The following is a 20,528-nucleotide window of genomic DNA, read 5'->3' as shown; positions in this document are numbered from 1 at the left end:
GAGATTTTCAGACATTTGGACAAATTTGGTGGATGTAAAGCAGACATGGTGAATATGGGATCTGGGTGGCCTTTTCTATGTGGATTTTTTCACTAAAGATGTTTTTAATGTTTATTCATTTTGTAACATGTACCAATACTACATTCTTTTTTCCCATAGTAATTAAAAATAAATAACATGCCATTTACTATTTACATATTTGTAAGCATACAGTGTTGTAGTATGAACTACCTTTCCTTTTTTGCAAACCAGTTTAATAATGTGCACCTTGTGTATGCTTTGGAGAAACTCGGGAAACTGAGTCAGTGACTGAAATGGCCCAAGATATCACCTTAGATACCGTCTTCATCTAAAAACAAAACAGGGGCTTCCTGGTGGTCCAGTGGCTAAGACTGGACACTCCTTAAGAAGGAGGCCCAGGTCCCATCCCTGATCAGAGAACTAGATCTCCCATGCCACAACTAAGAGTTTGCATGCCACAGCTAAATATCTGGCTTGCCTCAATGAAGGTCGACCTGGTGCAGCCAAATAAAAAAACAAATAAATATTAAAAAATAAAACCAAAGGAAAGGAAGGGTATGGTTGTTGTACATATTTACATCTTAGCTTTCCCTATTGATAAAAAAAAGAGTTTCACAAGACTGTCATCCTTCTATCTGGTATATACAGAGAATTCTTTTGAAATGAGATTTCTCTTGTAAATGTGACTCAGAAGAGCCGTCTTGAACTTGGGTTTCAGAGATGATCATGTGTCCTCTTAAAAAAAAATAGTTAATTAAGTCCAACTAATTCTCATGCTGAAGGGGTATATTTTGGGGTGGCATTTGCTCCCCTTCACTTTGGATGTATCCCAGTTTGTTTATGCAGTCATCTATCGAAGACATCCTGATATTTGAAAGTTTTTAGCTATTAGAAGTAGAGCTCCTGTGTATAATTGTGTGATAATTTTTGGACACTTTTTCAAAGCTGTTTACTAAGTACTAGACATGTAGTGTTCAGGTCACAGGTGAGCCTTGTTTAGCTGAGGAAAAATCCAGCTAAGTTTTTCTGTGACATGTGGGATCTTCCTGGGTAAGGGATCGAACTTGAGTGTCTTGCATTGTCAGGCAGATTCTTTACCACTGAGCCACCAGACAAGCCCTGTCCCCCGCCCCCCTTTTTGAGTTTACTGATCTAATAGGTGTGCAGTGCTACTTTACTGTTGTTTTAGTTTGTAATTTCCTAACGATATATGATTTTGAGTATTTTTGATATGCTGATTTACTATCTGTATATTGTCTTTGGCCAGGTGTTCAGATTTATACATTTTAAATGAGGTTGTTTGTTCCAGATTTTTTGGTATAGTTGGAGTACAATCAGAAGTAGATTTTTTTTGGAACACCTTTGCTTTCTCCATGATTCAGTGAATGTTGTCAACTTGATCTCTACACTTACGGTAATAAAAGAACCGTTGCTATTTAGAAGCGGGGGCTTTAGGGAGGTCATTAGGTCATGAAGGCTTGGCTTTGCCCTCATGAACTGAATTAGTGCCTGCTCATGCTTAGTCGTGTCCGACTCTGTGACCCCATGGACTGTAACCCGCCAGGCTCCTCTGTCCATGTGGTTCTCCAGGCAGGAATACTGGAGTGGGTTGCCATTTCCTGATCCAGGGAACATTCCCTACACAAGTATCAAACTCAGGACTCCTGCATTGCAGGAATATTCTGTACTTTCTGAGCTACTAGGGAAGCCCATGAACTGGATTAGTGCCCTCATAAAAGAGCCCAGGGTACTCCCTTGCCCCATGTGATGTGTGGGCACAGCAAAAAGACAGCCATCTACAAACCAGGAAGAATGCTTTCATCAGAACCCAATCCAATCTTAGACTTCCAGCTTTCAGAACAGTGATAAATAAATGCTTATGTTATAATTACTATAGCAGTCCAAACAAGCTAAAACAATCATCAACATAATGTTCAGATATCAACAGACTTTTCACCAGAAGACTATACATCAAAGAATGTGTTCTGTTTGATTTCACTTGTGTAAAATTCAGAAAAAGACACAAGTTATGTAGAGTGCTAAAAATAAAGATTCATCTAACTTGAGGAATACTGACTCAGAAAGAAGATGAGAAGTTTGTCTGATGTAGTGTTGGTCTTCTACTCAGTTTAGAAGTTTGGTCATAAACGCATTTTTACTTTGAAAAAATTCAATAAATTGTAAACATGTTTTGTGCACATTTTGAATGTGTACTGTAAATGTTTGAAATATATTAAAAATGATACTACTTTTCAAAGAAGCAAAACTTCCTTTGAATATGAAATCAGTCTCTTTGTCTACTGAAGGCAGAACATATTAGTTTGCGAGGGCTGCTATAACTAACGGAGAAGGCAATGGCATCCACTCCAGTACTTTTGCCTGAAAATTCCCATGGACGGAGGAGCCTGGTAGGCTGCAGGCCATGAGGTCGCTAGAGTCAGACACGACTGAGCGACTTCACTTTCACTTTTCACTTTCATGCGTTGGAGAAGGAAATGGCAACCCACTCCAGTGTTCTTGCCTGGAGAATCCCAGGGACGGGGAAGCCTGGTGGACTGCCGTCTCTGCGGTTGCACAGAGTCGGACACGACTGAAGTGACTTAGCAGCAGCAGCTATAACTAAGTACCACAGACTGGGGTGGCTTAAACGAAAGAGACTGATTTCCTTCCAGTTTGGAGGATAGTAAGTAATTCAAGATCAAAATGTTAGTAGGGTTGGTTTCATTCTGAAGCTTCTGTCTGGCTTATAGACAGCCATCACCTCCTGTGTCTCTCACAGTCTTTCCTGTGTGTATGTTCTAATCTCCTTTCTTAAAAAAGATACCAGTCATCTTGCGTTAGGATGCACGATTTGAGCCGATTACAATTTAATTTCCTCTTTAAAAACTATATCTACAAATTCAGCCATATTCAGAAGTACTGGGAGTCAAGATTTTGATATAAATAAACTTTTCAACCCATAACCCAAAGTGAGATGGTAATAGGTTGTGGCACAAAGTTATGATAATTGTGTGGAAGAAATTGTGTTAAATTGGATTAAACAAATATTACGGGTAACAGAATATGGCATGAGTATCGATGGCAGACATCAGTATTATGATGTAGACTTACCAATGTATGAAGGAAAATATTGACACGGAATCTAAAGAAGAAAAGCACCAGAAACCAGTTGGGCCCCATGGCAAATCTGCATTGTACCCAATTGTTATTTCTCCAGAGAACTCATTTAGTGCAAAATACAAGCTAACAAAGCAATTACTTAATACTCACCTATATGTATAATCTCTTAAGGAAATGGCACCAATCTACAAATAATATAAATCCTGCCTGCATTATTCAGCAGAAGAGCCATGACATTGATGCTCTTTCTAAAATGGCTCTTCCTTCAAAGATATGTAGACTTCTGTGTTATACATTTATTTATAACCATCAAAACTCTGCTTTCTTATTTGGGCAATCATGTGCCAAAACTAGACTTATGATTCATAAATGACAAAGAAAAAGGAAATACCAATGACCAGAAAAGTGTGGATATTTACTATTTTAGGTACTATTACTTATATAATTCATTGAGTCATTTAGGTGGATGATAAGGAATATATTGAATGCCATTCTCTATGATTCTTTACTTAATGACTCATAGCTCCCATTTATTGATGACTACCCAGTCCATGGATGTACAAAGTGTCAGAAACGACTGAGCATGCACACAAACACACAGACATGTATGGAGAACAGTATGTTCCATAGTGCATACTTTCTGTTGCATAATCCTCAAAATAAACCTGCCCATATAAGGAATCCAGTTTGACAAAAAAAAAAAAAAAAAAAAAAAAAAAGATGAAGCCCAGAAATATCAAGAGACATTGTCCAGAGTGCATGGATCAAAATTGTTAAAGCCAGAATGGGAATTCAACAAGTTGACTCCATAGCCCATGTTTTTACCAGTGAATTCTACTCAGTTCAGTTCAGTCACTCAGTCGTGGCCGACACTTTGCAACCCATGGACTGCAGCATATCAGGCCTCCGTGTTCATCACCAATTCCTGGAGTTTACTCAAACTCATGTCCACTGAGTTGGTGATGCCATCCAACCATTTCATCCTCTGTCATCCCCTTCTCCTCCCACCTTCAATCTTTCCCAGCATCAGGGTATTTTCAAATGAGTCAGTTCTTTGCATCAGGTGGCCAAAGTATTGGAGTTTCAGCTTCAACATTAGCCCTTCCAATGAATATTCAGGATTGATATCCTTTAGGATGGACTGGTTGGATCTCCTTTCTGTCCAAGGGACTCTCAAGAGTCTTCTCCAACACCACAGTTAAAAAGCAACAATCCTTCAGTGCTCAGCTTTCTTTATAGTCCAACTCTCACATCCATACATAACTACTGGAAAAATGATAGCCTTGACTAGATGGACCTTTGCTGGAAAAGAAATGTCTCTGCTTTTTAATATGCTGTCTAGGTTGGTAAGTGTCTTTTAATTTCATGGCTGCAGTCACCATCTGCAGTGATTCTGGAGCCCCCAAAATAAAGTCTGTCACTGTTTCTACTGTTTTCCCATCTTTTTGCTATGAAGTGATGGGACCAGATGACATGACCTTAGTTTTCTGAAGGTTGAGCTTTAAGCCAACCTTCTCACTCTCCTCTTTCAGTTTCATCAAGAGGCTCTTTAGTTCTTCTTCACTTTCTGCCATGAGGGTGGTATCATTTGCATATCTGAGGATGTTGATATTCCTCCCAGCAATCTTGATTCTAGCTTGTGCTTCATCCAGCCCAGTGTTTCTCATGATGTACTCTGCATATAAGTTAGATAAGCAGGGTGACAAGATACAGCCTTGACAGACTCCTTTCCTGATTTGGAACCAGACTGTTGTTCTAACTGTTGCTTTCTGACCTAGATATAGATTTCTCAAGAGGCAGGTCAAGTGGTCTGGTATTCCCATCTCTTTCAGAATTTTCCACAGTTTATTGTGATCCACACAGTCAAAGGCTTTGGCATAGTCATTAAAGCAGAAATAGATGTTTTTTTTTCTGGAACTCTCTTGTTTTTTCAATGTTTTTCCAACGGATGTTGGCAATTTGATCTCTGGTTCCTCTGCCTTTTCTAAAACCAACTTGAACATCTGGAATTTCATGGCTCATGTATTGCTGAAGCCTGGCTTGGAGAATTTTGAGCATTACTTAACTCGCATCTGAGATGAGTGCAATTGTGTGGTAGTTTGAGCATTCTTAGGCATTGCCTTTCTTTGTGATTGGAATGAAAACTGACATTTTCCAGTCCCATGGCCACTGCTGAGTTTTCCAAATTTGCTGGCATACTGAGTGCAACACTTTCACGGCATCATCTTTTAAGATTTGAAATAGCTCAACTGGAATTCCATTACCTCCACTAGCTTTGTTCACAGTGATGCTTCCTAAGGCCCATTTGACTTCGCCTTCCAGGATGTCTGGCTCTAGGTGAGTGATCACACCATTGTGGTTATCTGGGTCATGAAGATCTTTTTTGTACAGCTCTTCTGTGTATTCTTGCCACCTCTTCTCAATATCTTCTGCTTCTGTTAGATCCATACCACTTTTGTCCTTTATTGTGCTCCTCTTTGCATGAAATATTTTCTTGATATCTCTAATTTTCTTGAAGTGATCTCTAGTCTTTCCCATTCTATTTTTTCCTCTATTTCTTTGCCAAGGAAGGCTTTTTTTCTGATCACCGAGGAAGGTTTTCTTATCTCTCCTTGCTATTGTTTGGAACTCTACATTTGAATGGGTATATCTTTCCTTTTCTCCTTTGATTTTCACTTCTCTTCTTTTCTCAGCTATGTGTGAGGCCTTCTTAAACAACCGTTTTGTGTGTTTGCACTTCTTTTTCTTGGGTATCATCTTGATCCCTGCCTTCTGTACAATGTCATGAACCCCCGTGCATACTTCTTCAGGCACTCTGTCTATCAGATCTAATCCCTTGAATCTGTTTGTCACTTCCCCTGTATGATTGTAAGGGATTTGACTTAGGCCGTAGCTGAATAGTCTAGTGGTTGTTCCTACTTTCTCCAATTTAAGTCTGAATTTAGCAAGTGAATTTGGCAAGTGGATTTGGATAATATTTGTCACCTCTTTTTTTTTTTTTTTTTTAAGTGAACCACTTTCTCTACTCTTTTGAGATTTGTTTCAGTGTTGCATGAAGAATGATGATGTCAAGATTCTTGGTTAAGTCATGTTCCTGGTTTTAGTTTCAAATTTTCAAAATAATTTGCAGGTGACCTTAAACCACTCATTTTGTGTCATTCATCCAGTTAATTTTTAGGATGAAGTATCTGACCTCCAAGATCACTTCTAGCTCATAATCTCCCCAAATCTTGATTCTTTTGGAGAATTTAAAGCAATTTTGCTATTTGCAGAAAATTCAGGATAGCTCTGTAAAGCACTTTAAAAAATGGATCTCATTCATACATTTATTCATATATCTATCAATTTTTTTATAGTTAAGTATCTCTAGTATAAAATGTATTTAACCTTGACTCTCTTCCTTGCTCTCTTCCTGTTTAACACGCGCGCACACACACACACATACAGACACACACACACACAATGCTTTCTTGTTTTAAATTCCCTTTTTCTTGAGGGAGTGCAAGTTAAGTTATAATAATCTGGTGCCAATGAGTTTGCCTTATGTAGCTTCTCCATAAAAGGTGAGAAGGAACTAAGGAGTCTGGGATCCTTGGGCACTGAAGAGGAAAACTTTGCCTGAGTATTATTCTGTCCATGATTTCCCAGCAAAATTGAGGTAGTACAAATGGGAATTTGTGAACAATCTTGGTTTCCACTCAGATTCTTTAATCTGCTAGCTATCTTTAATGTCTGAGCTTACCAGAGAAGCACCAAGAATACTGGAGTGGATAGCCATTCCTTTTTCCAGAGGATCTTCAGGACTCAGGGATCAAACCTGGGTCTCCTGCATTACAGGAAGACTCTTCAGTCTGAGCCACCAGGGAAGCCCCTACTATCCATATTTTGTGGAGAAACTGAACCTCAGAATTATTTTACTTAGTTTTTTTTTTATTTTACCCTTCAACACAGAGATCGTACTGATCACGATCACAAAACTGTTAATAGGTAAAAATTCACAGCTCGTCTCAATTTTTTGACTGCCTTATCAGAGACAGGCGTTGTGCTAGGAATTTCCCTATGTTGTCTGCAATCCCCGTACCTCACTGGAGACAGCAGTTTCCTTTTTCTACAGATGAACTTTGAAACTGAGAATCCTTACTTTTCCAAAGACAGGCAGTTAATTATGGTGCAGAGTTAAGATTTTATTTCCACTCTAACTGACATCGAAGTTGATGCTCTACTGACTCCAAAAAGAGCCTGAAAAGAGTTCACTGATGAATTGTTCTACTACAATCAACTTCTCCACCAATGACCTCTACTTGTACTCATTCTCCCTAGACATTTCTCTGTGATCTGTACTTTGGAGGCACCTGGGATCTCTTCAGCAGCCATGAGATGCATAGGGTGTGCATTGCTGTGTTTGGCCGGAAAGATAATGCTTATTAGAACTAAAGTACAATATAAAAGAACGTGACCGAACAACATTGCATAATGCAAACCAAGAATGTTTTCCTGAGGTCCAAGGTGCTTTCCTGAGGCAGGCATTATACCATGTGAAGATGGGAGAGATTATACCCATGACATTAAGGATACTGGTCATGTAATGTTATCAGAAGACATTCTTCTAATTAACCCTCCTTAACTTCCCTTACTCCTGAGATATTTCTATAATTTTAATTATAATGTGTTTCATCATTATCTGGATAGTTCCTTGGGGAGATGCTCTCAATGTGTGCAGTGTTCAAGATTCTATTATAAATAGTGAGGAATTATCATCGTTTTCTTGTTGCTGCTGAAGGTAGGTCTGCAAATTTTATACTCTTTGCAATAGAGATTAATGCAGTCACATCTTTAGTTTTTAGCCCTTTTTTGAAGAAGAGACTAAGACCTTACTTGTGGACCTATTTGTTATCACAGTGTTTTATTTTCTGGAATTATATACTTGGGAAATATTACTATTTATATTAATAGTTGATATAAAAATTCATAAGAATATCTTGCTACCATAGGGACTTACAAGAATTTTTGCTCTTTAGGTTTTGCCTTTTATATCTTCCCTACAAACCCAGTGATTTCCACATTGTGTTTTAAAATGTATCTGAATGGAATTGAAAGTATTGTGTCTTTGGGAATGATTGTTATTCCCAGTTCAGTCACTAAGTTGTGTCCTACTCTTTGCCATCCCATGGACTGTAGCATGCCATACTTCCCTGTCTTTCACTATATTGAAGAAATAATTATACCTTTGCTGTATTGTGTGTGTGTGTAAAATTCCTGAAAAGGTAATGAAAGTGATTTTTAAAAATTTCTAAATTATACATTCTATATGCTTAATTGCTTTAAAAGATGATGCACAGTTATTTAATAAAGTGGCTCTCTATGAGAAGTTACTTCGGTCATCTGGCCCTAGGACTATGGGATCATACCATCCTTATAGCAGAATGTAAAGAGGAACTAAAAAGCCTCTTGATGAAAGTGAAATTGGAGAGTGAAAAAGGTGGCTTAAAGCTCAACATTCAGAAGACGAAGATCATGGCATCTGGTCCCATCACTTCATGGGAAATAGATGGGGAAACAGTGGAAACAGTGTCAGACTTTATTTTTTTGGGCTCCAAAATCACTGCAGATGGTGACTGCAGCCATGAAATTAAAAGACGCTTACTCCTTAGAAGGAAAGTTATGATCAACCTAGATAGCATATTGAAAAGCAAAGACATTACTTTGCCCACAAAGGTCCGTCTAGTCAAGGCTATGGTTTTTCCAGTGGTCATGTATGGATGTGACAGTTGGACTGTGAAGAAAACTGAGCACCAAAGAATTGATGCTTTTGAACTGTGGTGTTGGAGAAGACTCTTGAGGGTCTTGGACTCTCAAGGAGATCCAACCAGTCCATTCTGAAAGAGATCAGGTGTGGGATTTCTTTGGAAGGAATGATGCTAAAGCTGAAACTCCAGTACTTTGGCCACCTCATGTGAAGAGTTGACTCACTGGAAAAGACTCTGATGCTGGGAGGGATTGGGGGCAGGAGGAGAAGGGGACGAGAGAGGATGAGATGGCTGGATGGCATCACTGACTCGATGGACGTGAGTCTGAGTGAACTCCAGGAGTTGGTGATGGACAGGGAGGCCTGGCGTGCTGCGATTCATGGGGTTGCAAAGAGTCGGACACGACTGAGCGACTGAACTGAACTGAACTGAACCTTGAGAGGCATAGAGGACCAATGGTGGTCCAAGAACTCTGTTTTTCAGGCTCTATAGCCATGTCAAGCTCTTCTGGTTCATCAAGCATGAATTATCAAAAGGATAACTTTTCCCCTTTTTTGGATGATAATCAAACTGCATTTTAAATGTAGAGAAATAGAATATTAGAAAAAGTTATCAAAGAGGCAGTAGTGATATAAAGTTGTTGAGTGTACCCCTAGAGTTCAGTTAATTGGTTTGCATTTCCGTCTGGCCAGTTTGCAGATGTCGGATCCAAGGAGAGCCTCTTAGTCTGTCAGTGCTTCAGTTTTCTCATTTTTTAGAAAGATATGCTAATTAGAACCTCTCTCATGGGACCTTTATTTATAAAAGATTGTGTAAGGATTCAACAAAAGTTAGCTAATATCTTACCTTTTTTAATAGAGATTTTATTAGTTATGGACACAGTAATGCATTCTATGAAGCTGATCTGGAGATCAGGATGCTTAAAAATCATGTGTGAATATCCCTGAATGTCTACAATATATAACAACTAATGTAGTCAGTTTGAAGTGTTCTAAAATGAATGAGACAAACTCTACTATCACAGAGTTAATGATTGATTATGAAAAGTGGAAGAAAACCCACATATCACACAAGAAGGGAAATTGGAGAAGTAGTATTACTTTGTTTCTTAGGTGCCTTGATGATTTTTTATATATTTTATACTTAGTTGCTGGTGTTGTTCAGTCACTAAGTCATATTTGGCTATTTGAGACTCCATGGACTACAGCATGCCAGGCTCCTCTGTCCTTCACTATCTCCTAGAGTTTGCTCAGACTCATGTCTGAGTTGGTGATGCTATCTAACTATCTCATCCTCTTATAATTAGTTGTACCAATAATCCAAATCAAACTCTGTTAATTAGGTAATTATGGGTTCACCAAGCAGAGGTAAGAGTTTTTATATATGAAAATTCTTGGTCTTAGCTCTATCTCCCAGTCAAAATCAGTAACTCTCATCTGGCTTAGTTTATCCACACTTAGAAGCCAGAAGATCTATGATCATGAAAATACAGGGTACAGGTGAACCCAGACCAGAACTGAAATATCAGTGACTGTTATGTGCCCAAATAATTTTCTCTATGATGTATTTAATTCCCATATGAATAATTTCAGGGGTAGGAAGAGTGTTTACAAAGATTAATCAGCTTCCAAATTGTGAGTTGCTACTAGTTGGAGGGAGCCATGATACAATCGTAGAGTTTATACATTTTTAAAAATAGTTCCTCTTCTAACTGTTTGTATTTTCATTTTCCTCAATATTTTTACATAACTGGCTACTTGCCCATAACTGAAAAGTCACATCCTCAAAGTCACATCCTCAAATGTCACATCCTCAAATGCACTACTCTGTGTGCATTTGCCTCTTCTTATTTCTGTGTTTATCAGCATGCTCCTTTTTCGTCTCACAGTAGTTCTGTTCCCTAAATTGTCTCAGCATGCTTCATTTTCCTCAATATTTTTACATAACTGGCTACTTGCCCATAACTGAAAAGTCACATCCTCAAAGTCACATCCTCAAAAGTCACATCCTCAAATGCACTACTCTGTGTGCATTTGCCTCTTCTTATTTCTGTGTTTATCAGCATGCTCCTTTTTCGTCTCACAGTAGTTCTATTCCCTAAATTGTCTCATTTCTGTATTTTTCATTCACTCTTTTTCAAGAAGAATCAATTATGATGCAAACCAAAATCTCGTGTAGCTTGTTCAATTTCATATTGCAAAACTTAGACTACTTCTAGATATAGTAAATAATAAATATAATATAGCAAATATATTTGACATAATATTGGTTTTGATGTTTGTAAATGAATTATTATAAGCAATTATAACTACAGACCATTTTATGTCATAATAGTCCCTTCAAGCAATGTTATTATGGGGATCTTATATTCCCGAGATGATGTTAATCCTACAGATGCATCCCTAAGTACTCAGAGCAGTTTACTTCTCAGAAGACTTATCTAGGGAAGTGTATTAAACAGAGAAAACATTCCTTGTGGACATTTTAATTGTAATGACATTGAATTTGAAAATAAATAATTATACATATAATGGACTTTTGCTGAAAAGCAGTAGAATCTGAAATAAGACAATAATTTTAAGAGCATGGCACCTGAATTTTATTTTATATGTATATAGAATTTATCTATTGATATAATTTTGATATGGTGATTGATCCACTTGTGGTTTACTTTTCTGAGATAACTGTTAAACTGATACAGTCTGTGTTGTTAAATACCGCTTACCTCATCCTGCAAGCAGCAGTAATCAAGCAAGTGAAATATATAGCTAAATAAAATAAAACATGACTAGGGTTTTCATTAGTTGAAAGCTTTTTACATCATATGCTGGCATAGTGTAGAAAAGTATGTCATTGACTAGATTGTAAGACCAAGGTTTAAAACAATCCTCCCATAAAATTCCGTAGATAAGAAGATATCTTCTGGACTTCCCTGGTGGCTCAGTGGATAAGAATATGCCTACCAATGTAGGGGACATAAGTTCAATCCCTGGTTGGAGGGAGATTCCACACGCCATGGAGCAGCTAAGCCCGAGAGCCACGACTACTGAGCCTGTGCTCTAGAACCTGTAAGCCACGACCATTGAAGTCTGCTCACCTAGAGTCAGTGCTCCACAACAGGAGAAGCCCTGCAGTGAGGAGCCCACACACCCCAACCAAGAGGCGCCCAACAACAGCCAAAAATAAACAAATGCATTTAAAAAAAGGATATCTTCCAAGTCATAGGGAAATGAGTAAGTTAATATTACATGTGCCTTTGTATTAATATAGACAATGAAAGGCAACCATCATACACAAAAATAGTATTCAATGGCATTTCAATGATTCACTCTTATTACTTCCCTGGTCAGCACAAAGTGGTTGTCTGACCTTATTGAATATTTACATTTATGAGTCTCAAGTCATTTCCTATAAGACAATATGTTTAAATGGATTTGGTCATTCTCTGATGACTCTCAGTCTAGCTTTACTTCTATTAGCACTCTATGATGTTAGCATCATTGAAATAATTTATCAAAAATAAGTGTCTAATACTAGTAGTATGTGAATGTAATTGTTTTAGAGTTAAGAAACTAATAAATATTGTAATAATTACTTATAAGGCCTATTAAAGGAAATAAATGATTATATACTCTTATATTAAACTTTGTGCAAAGTCTATGTTGATTTTTATATTATTTGAACTAGAATACTGATAAACATGACTCAAAATTTTCAAGAATAAAATAAATCCATTCATTTCTTTTAATTTGTCCATAGGCAATGCAGACTGGGTCTAAGTGAAGGCAATGCCAAATTTCACAGATGTGACAGAATTTGTTCTTCTGGGGTTGACCAGTCATCAGGAACTTCAAGTTCTCTTTTTTGTGGTGTTTCTAGTAGTTTACATGATCACTCTGATAGGGAACATTGGTATGATTATTTTGATCAGCATCAGCTTCCAGCTTCAGAGCTCCATGTACTTTTTCTTGAGTCATTTGTCTTTTGTGGATGTGTGGTTCTCTTCCAAGGTCACTCTGAAGATGCTGGAAAACTTACTATCAGGGACAAAAACCATTTCCTATGTGGGGTGTTTGGTGCAGTGTTACTTCTTCACAGGCCTTGTCCACGTGGAAGTATGTATCTTGGCTGTGATGGCCTTTGATCGCTACATGGCCATCTGCAGCCCTCTGCTTTATGGCAGTGAAATGTCCAGGACTGTCTGTGCTCGTCTCATCTCTGTGACATACATCTGTGGGTTCTCTGTTAGCCTAATCTGCACACTGTGGACATATGGCCTGTACTTCTGTGGAAACTTTGAAATCAACCACTTCTATTGTGCTGACCGTGCTCTTATCAAGATTGCCTGTGGAGGGGTCCACAGTAAAGAATGCACCATGATTGTTATTGCTGGGATGAATTTCACATATTCCCTCTCAGTGGTTCTCATGTCCTATACCCTCATCATAGCGGCCGTGCTGCGCATGCGCTCTGCCGATGGCAGGAGGAAGGCATTCTCCGCGTGTGGGTCCCACCTGACAGCTGTTGCCGTGTTTTATGGGGCTCTCCTCTTCATGTATCTCAGGAGGCCCACTGAAGAGTCTGTGGAGCGGGGGAAGATGGTGGCCGTGTTTTACCCCACAGTGATTCCCATGCTGAGTCCCATGATCTACAGTTTGAGGAACGAAGATGTGAAAGAGGCGGTCAACAAAGCAAACGTCAAGGCAAGCTTGAGGCAGTGAACCTGCAGTACATAATTCCGGGTATGCCGCTTCCTGTTATAAATGTCCAGGCATATAAATAACCCTGTTTAAAATAGACTGTATACAGGCAACACAAATATACTAAGAGGTCCAGTCTAACACAGTGATGGTTTACCCCATGAACGGACTCTCAGGACTAAGCCTCCTTTATCTACATATGCAAACATTCTAACCCTGACCTATTACTGTGAGTCCCAGTGTATGTGAAACTGTGCTAAGTGTGGTGATCGGATAACTCATAAACACATTTGGATAAGCACACGTTAAACTGGAGTTATCTTTGTAAGACTTGAATATGCTTTCTTAGGATATTTTCTATATATAATTGCTTTTCACTTGTTTTATAAGTAATATATAATTTCATGAGAAAAAATTAAGACTTCATCACTTTTCCATGAATATAAACGTTGCTGGATCCTCATTTACCAAAAAAGCTTTCAATAACATTCATACATGCATGGACTCTTGAAAACAAACATGTATTCAGAATCTTCAACTAGTGTCATGAATCAATCAGAAGGTTAACTCTCAGTATGTATTGCTCTATAATTAACAGTATTTGTATTTCAAACAATCTGTTGACTCACCGTAATTGTACTCTTTGGTTTGGATTTTGTCTAGTTGTTTTTCTCTTCATTAATTTAAATAGGTGAAAAATTTCTGAGTAAAGCCTATTATGTCCTTCTCATAGTTTAAAAAAATGAAGCAATATGGATTTTTGTCATTTAAAATCTAACTTTTGATCAGAAGAATGTCCTGTTAAACATTTCATTGCTATGATGAAGGTATTGTTTGATTCCAAAGTCTTGTCACTAACATTACATTCTTAGGTCTGTATTTAGCTCCTTAAGTCTGATTACACATTTACAATTCAATTTATGTTGATTGGTGTCCACTTAATCTACCTTCATTCTTAATATAAGTGGAATGCATTTTTTGTCCTTGTTGACTCTTGCTAATAATACCAGCATAAAAGCAAATCGGAAGCAGAAGCAATTTCTCATGAATGAGTTTATTCTTGTTTAAGGGCTAATCCAGTTAAGAGGGGTGCACAACTGAACGTGTGGAGAAAGACTCTGAGAAGTAACAGTTACTTGTGGTAGTATCACGGGAAAGATGGATTCATTTAAGCACAGAAAGTATTGTTACTCAGGCTAATTTACTAATTGCCCACAAGCCACATTCCCTCAGATTGGTTCTGAGAAAAAGCAGATGGTGGGAGGAGAGTTCTTTTTCATAACTTTAGGTTCTAAGTAGGAAGAAAAAGTACTATTTGATTAGTATTGGAAACTACATTAACAAAGGTTTTTTTTTTTTTAAATGTTTTTAAATCACCCAAGTTTACTTCTAACAAGTTGGCGTCAAGTATGAAATGATAGGCTGCTCAAGAAACAATCGTACGGACAGAGATCATTATAACTTGACCCTTTAAAATCACATTTTCTGTGATCCTTATGGCAGACATATTCCTCAGTGTCCACTATTTTATGTTTTATTTTATAAGTAAAACCTTTGTCATCCAGCTGCTCACCACGTCCCATTGCCCCCGTCAGTGGGAGACAGAATGCTTCAAGTCTTGGCAATGAGCCATCCGTAGAAAGTGGTGCCTGAAACCTAAAGATCACCTTCTCTATGTTAAAGCCATTAGATACGGACTGTATTCTCTTCCTTCCCACTTGAAAATGTTGCCACTGAAATGATCACTTTTTACACAAAGATGGAAACCACATATTGAGGGTCTAATTGCCTTTCCCAAACCCCTTAACTCATACTGCTGCCTGAGAAAGGAGTAAATTACTTTATTAAGTCACTGCATCTTGGGAGTTCACTTAGCTATAGTGCTATATTTGCTCTTATAATACTTTCCATAAATGTATCCTTGGCACTTCACCTCTGCATCTTACCACTCAGTAGGATGATTTTTACCTGAGAATGATCAAGTTTCTTTGAAACTATTCTGGTATTGAGAGAAGGGCATCTTGTCTTCTGTCTTAACCAGAAGGAGAAAAACTCAAGGTTCTGATCTATATTAGATATTAGGTTATATATCTCTTTGTCCTAAGTACTTGATGAGTCCTTGGGCTTGTTATGACCTTTAAGAGTCCAGTTGTCACATTAACTGGTTTTGGATCCCTTTTGACCCGTCATCTAGGCCATTTCGCCAGCCTTTTTAGGTATTTACAAGTATCTTTCTTAAGCTTAGGAAATCTCAGCTATTTTTTGTCTGCACTGTGCTTGCAGGTGTAGATAAGGTGTGTTTTCACCATACATTTGAGTCAGCACATCTTTAACTGTCCTTACTTATTAGTGGGGCTTCCCCAATGGCTCAGCAGCAAAGAATCATCTGCAAGGCAAGAGACATGATTTCAATCCCTGGGGGAACATCCCCTGGAGAAGGAAATGGCAACCTACTCCAGTATTCTTGCCTGGAAAACCCCGTGGACAGAGGAGCCTGGCGGGTTACAGTCCATAGGGTCACACAGAGTCGAAGACAACTGAGCATGCACACACTTACACGCACTTATTCTGAGTGAAATTGTTCCCCCAAAAGATGTGTTAAATTCCTAACCTGAAGAACTTCAGAGTTTGGTTATAGGATATTATTTGGATGTAGGGTTGTTGAAGATGCAATTGTTAATATGAAGTCATACTGAAGTACGGTGGACTGTTAATCCAGTGTGAGTGATGTCCTTACAAGAATGAAGGAATTTGGACACAGATGTAGAGGGAAGATGACCATGAGAAGACAGCAGAGACTGGAAAGATGCTTACAAGACAAGGAATGCCTGGGACCATGAGCAGCTGGAAAAAGCAAGGAAGGAACCTCCCCTAGAGCTTCATAGAGAGCCTGGTTCCGCCAATACCTTGACTTCAGACTTGTAGGCTCCAGAACTGTGAGAAAATAAATTTTTGTTGTTCTAAGTCAATGAGTGTGTGGTCCTTTGTTAATGCAGACTGATGAAACTAATATATTTCTTTAAGTAATTTTTAAATGTTAGAACTTTGGTTTCACTTTAGTTTTTCTTAGTGTCCCAGGCTATCATCCTTTCTGCTCTGGGAGCTCTTCAAATGTATCTGAAGTTTCCTTGGTAAACCTGTGGTTTTGCAGCAACCTCCCCTGAATCCAGTGTGCTACCCAGAAGGGGCACCAGATTCCTTTTCAAAGATTCACTGACCTTTAAACCCTTCTCACATTGCCAATCTCAGGTCCAGCCCTTACTCTGTAGTTTACTATAGAAGCTTGCTGCTGTGCTTTTAACTATTTAAATTATACTTTTGGAATTATTTAAAAAATAGCAATAACAAAGATGTTCTCCTCTCTTGAGTTTTATCTTGGGCAATGGACAGTCATGATTCCCAAGATTAATTTCTCTGCAACTGTGCTCCCTGACCCCAAAAGAAGTTGATTTAAGAACTTGAAAATCAGGATTGCAATTCATTGCTTCTCTTCAGAATTTGTACAGTTTACATCCACTTAGAACACCTTGCTGCTGCTTTAATAATGGTGTTGAGGTTAGGTGAGGCATAAATTAAAATAAAGTTTAATATAAATAATTTAACATGGCAATATTGATGTCTTCACATAAATGTGAAATCTAATTTAACAATGAAATGTTTACTAAGATAACTTGGATAAAATAAGCTAAACTGTTTCTAAATAACTTATACAATCATTTTTTTGCCAGTATTTTCCAAAATAGCAGACTATTCAGCATATTCAGGAATGTTTTTGATTTTGCCCTATGAGAAGAGCTCACAATATCACCCACATGGTAGACACCAAACATTTGAATCTGAATTAAAAAAAAAAATTCCAGTTGATGGTTTAAGTGGATCTTAGATTGCATCACTTTACAACCACCCCAACATAGAATAATATTCCTGACATCTGACAGCAACTACATTTATAACTTGGTTTTAAACTACTGCTTCCTGTCAAACCATTGTAATTTCTTCAAATCCCGAAAATATAAAAGGATCTTAAGCTTTGCTGAGGGAATATAGGTATGTCTGCATTTTTGTTTTGCTACAGAAAAAGAGAGTATGACTTTCCAAAAGCTGACCCTGATTTCCAGATCTGCATGTCGAAAAATGACATCTTTTCAAATAACACGAGAACCATGGAATTACAGAGAGTGACTGCCAGTGAATCTAGTGGGAGTCAGAAGCAGAGAGGAATGATTTTTAGCAGACAGGGTGCAGTTGAGGAACAGCTACTGCCTGGAATGACCTGGGGATGGACAAGAAATTTACTTTACCACCTCCCTTTTTCTGTCTCCACCATGTATAAAATAGAAACATTTTTTAAAGCAGTGGCTACATCTTATTATCAGTTGAATAGAAACTATCCAGGTCAAAACTATCAAGTGCCACAGATGCAAATAGTAGCAATTTATTAAAAATGTGCATTATAATCTTTTAAACCTTTTATCTTATAATTATATGAAAAATAGAACACATGTGCAAAGTCATTTTGCTCATATAAAAATGGTAGAAATAAAATTAACCTATCAAAGATAATAAAAACAACACATCTGTGTGTGGCATAGTTCCAAGACAGTCAGTGTTACAAGATACATCTTAATGTTTATTAGAGACAGGAAATAACATTTTTCAGAGTCTTTCCTCAAGGCATTTTTTACCTCTTGGTTCCTCAGGCTGTAGATCATGGGATTCAACAAAGGAATGACTATTGTGTAGAAGACAGAGGCCATTTCGTCTGTGTCGAGGGAATGGTTTGATTTGGGCTGCAGATACATGAAGCTCAGAGTCCCGTAGAATATAGTGACAGCAGTCAGATGAGAACCACAGGATGAGAATGCTTTGCGCCTCCCTTCTGCAGACTGGACTCTCAGGATGGCAGCCGCAATGTATAGGTAAGAAATAAGGACCTTGGTCAAAGAGCTGATCATGTTGAATCCAGCAAAGATAAAGATCTCTTTGAGGCTGGTGTCTGAGCAGGCAAGGGCCATCAAAGGGACATCATCACAATAGAAGTGATTAATAACATTGGGGCCATAGTAGATCAGTTGAAAAGTAACAGCTGTGTGGAGGAAAGCAACAGAAAAGCTGTATCAGTAAGGGCCTGCTACCAGTTGCATGCACACCTTTTGGGACATGATCACCATGTAGAGAAGAGGATCGCAGATGGCCACAGAGCGGTCATAAGCCATGACTGCAAGAAGGAACGTCTCCAAAATCAGGAAGTTCAGGAAAAAGCCCAGCTGTGCGCACATGCATAGAGAGATATGGACCTGTGCTTGGTCAGGAGGGTCTCCAGGAACTTTGGGGCTATTGATGAGGAGTAAGAAAAGTCTACAAAGGCCAGATTACTGAGAAAAAAGTACATGGGTGTGTGAAGGTGAGGATCCAACCGGATTAAGGAAATGATGCCAATGTTTCCCACCAGAGTTAGAGAATATACCACTAAAATGAGAAGAAAGAGAAGCATTTCAATCTCTCTCTGGACTGGAAAACCCAAAAGAATGAGTTCCATCACCCTGGTAATATTCTCTTCAGTCATGTGTTCTGGTCTTTGAACTGCTGAAAAGAGACAAGTTAAAGACAGATAAGTTATCAGGAGTAAGGAATTGTCATCAGATGCCAAAACGTGTGTGTTTTAACTTGAGAAATTATTGCTCATTGAAGCTGAATAAGTGAAGTCACTCAGTCATGTCCGACCCTTTGCGATCCCATGGACTGTAGCCTACCAGGCTCGTCCATCCATGGAATTTTCCAGGCAAGAGTACTGGAGTGGGTTGCCATTTCCTTCTCCAGGGGATCTTCCTGACCCAGGGACTGAACCCAGGTCTCCCGCATTGCAGGCAGACGCTTTACTGTCTGAGCCACCAGGGAAGTTCCCCAGAAGTTCTGAAGCAGAATATCAGAACAAATAAATATATCCCCTCTCAAACTCTCCCGTCTGACTATTTATAATTTTCTGAAGCCAAAAATTGAGGTTTAATAAAAAAAATGTTTATAAATATATGTAATATTTTAGGTTTAGATTTTTAGTCATATTAAGTAATAGAATAAAGACATTTTAAAATATCCTGCTCCCATATTTACTTCTCAGTGGAGCAAAACTTTAATATGTAACATTTTATTTGTTTTAATAGACATTTATTTTAACAAATGTTCATTATGCTAAATATAATACAAAGCTAAACAGGATATTCCATGGATAGAAAAGTGGAGGAAATTAAATATTTCTATTTGTGAATTAGGCAAATTTTGGATTCATATGTAATTTATTCATTTTCAAATACTATTTTCCAAAAGTGAAAAAGCACACTTGTAGTTAGAATACACATATGTTAAAAAGTAGAGTTCTTTATAATCATTTACTCAATGGACTTGAGTTTGAGGAATCTCCGGGGGACAGCGAAGGACAGGGAAGGCTGGCATGCTGCAGCACATGGGGTCACAAAGAGCCAGACACGACTGAGTGAGTGAACAGCAACAAATAGTTTTATGTTAATTATTTTCAACACATAATCAGGAATACTTTCTAAATTATTGGTGTAACATTATTGGTGTTACCAATTTTTAGTGATTTTTTTTGCCCGGGGAGCCCTAATGCGGAGAGGCCCAGCAACTGCCTGCAAAGGCCTCCCGTGGCTGTTTGCTTCCTTCTACCAGAGCTAGCTGTGCTCTCCACTTCGGTTTTTCGCAAGCCAGGGCTCTGCCTGCCACTCTTCGCTGGGGGCCCATGGGAGGTGCCAGGTGCCCTCGGCTAGGTGACCCCAGCATGGCACGCTCATGGGAGGTGCCAGGTGCCCTCGGCTAGGTGACCCCAGCATGGCACCCGCTGTGGTGCTGATACACTCCGGAAGCCTCCTTCCCCACGGGCAGTGCCGCGCTGACCTGGAAATGTGTTTGCAAGGCTCGGAAGGTG

General features: G+C 38.5%; 1 protein-coding gene and 1 pseudogene across 6 annotated transcripts in view; one reads left to right on the top strand and one right to left on the bottom strand.

Annotated features, from left to right (window-relative positions):
• LOC102415736 (olfactory receptor 5M9) overlaps positions 1–19,544 on the top strand; it is a 40,784-nt gene extending 21,240 nt beyond the window's left edge. Inside the window, exons 3-5 of one of the 6 annotated variants that reach the window (XM_044927013.2) lie at positions 11,796–12,121; positions 12,648–13,630; positions 18,289–19,544. In XM_044927013.2, coding sequence (XP_044782948.2) covers positions 12,677–13,609 — 933 coding nt within the window. In that variant the 5' untranslated portion in view covers positions 11,796–12,121; positions 12,648–12,676 and the 3' untranslated portion in view covers positions 13,610–13,630; positions 18,289–19,544. Of the gene's footprint in view, positions 1–11,795; positions 12,122–12,647; positions 16,558–18,288 lie in introns of those variants that run through there. The other 5 variants (XM_044927014.2, XM_025262490.3, XR_006543927.1 and 2 more) reach the window with 5 other exon arrangements.
• Positions 16,671–19,154, bottom strand: LOC123328926 (annotated as a pseudogene).
• Positions 19,545–20,528: the final 984 nt, after the last annotated feature.

The sequence above is a fragment of the Bubalus bubalis genome, chromosome 13, assembly GCF_019923935.1.
Source record: "Bubalus bubalis isolate 160015118507 breed Murrah chromosome 13, NDDB_SH_1, whole genome shotgun sequence".
Taxonomy (NCBI): Eukaryota; Metazoa; Chordata; class Mammalia; order Artiodactyla; family Bovidae; genus Bubalus; species Bubalus bubalis.
The sequence above is the reverse complement of the archived record's forward strand: the minus strand, read 5'-3'. Positions and strand labels throughout refer to the sequence as shown.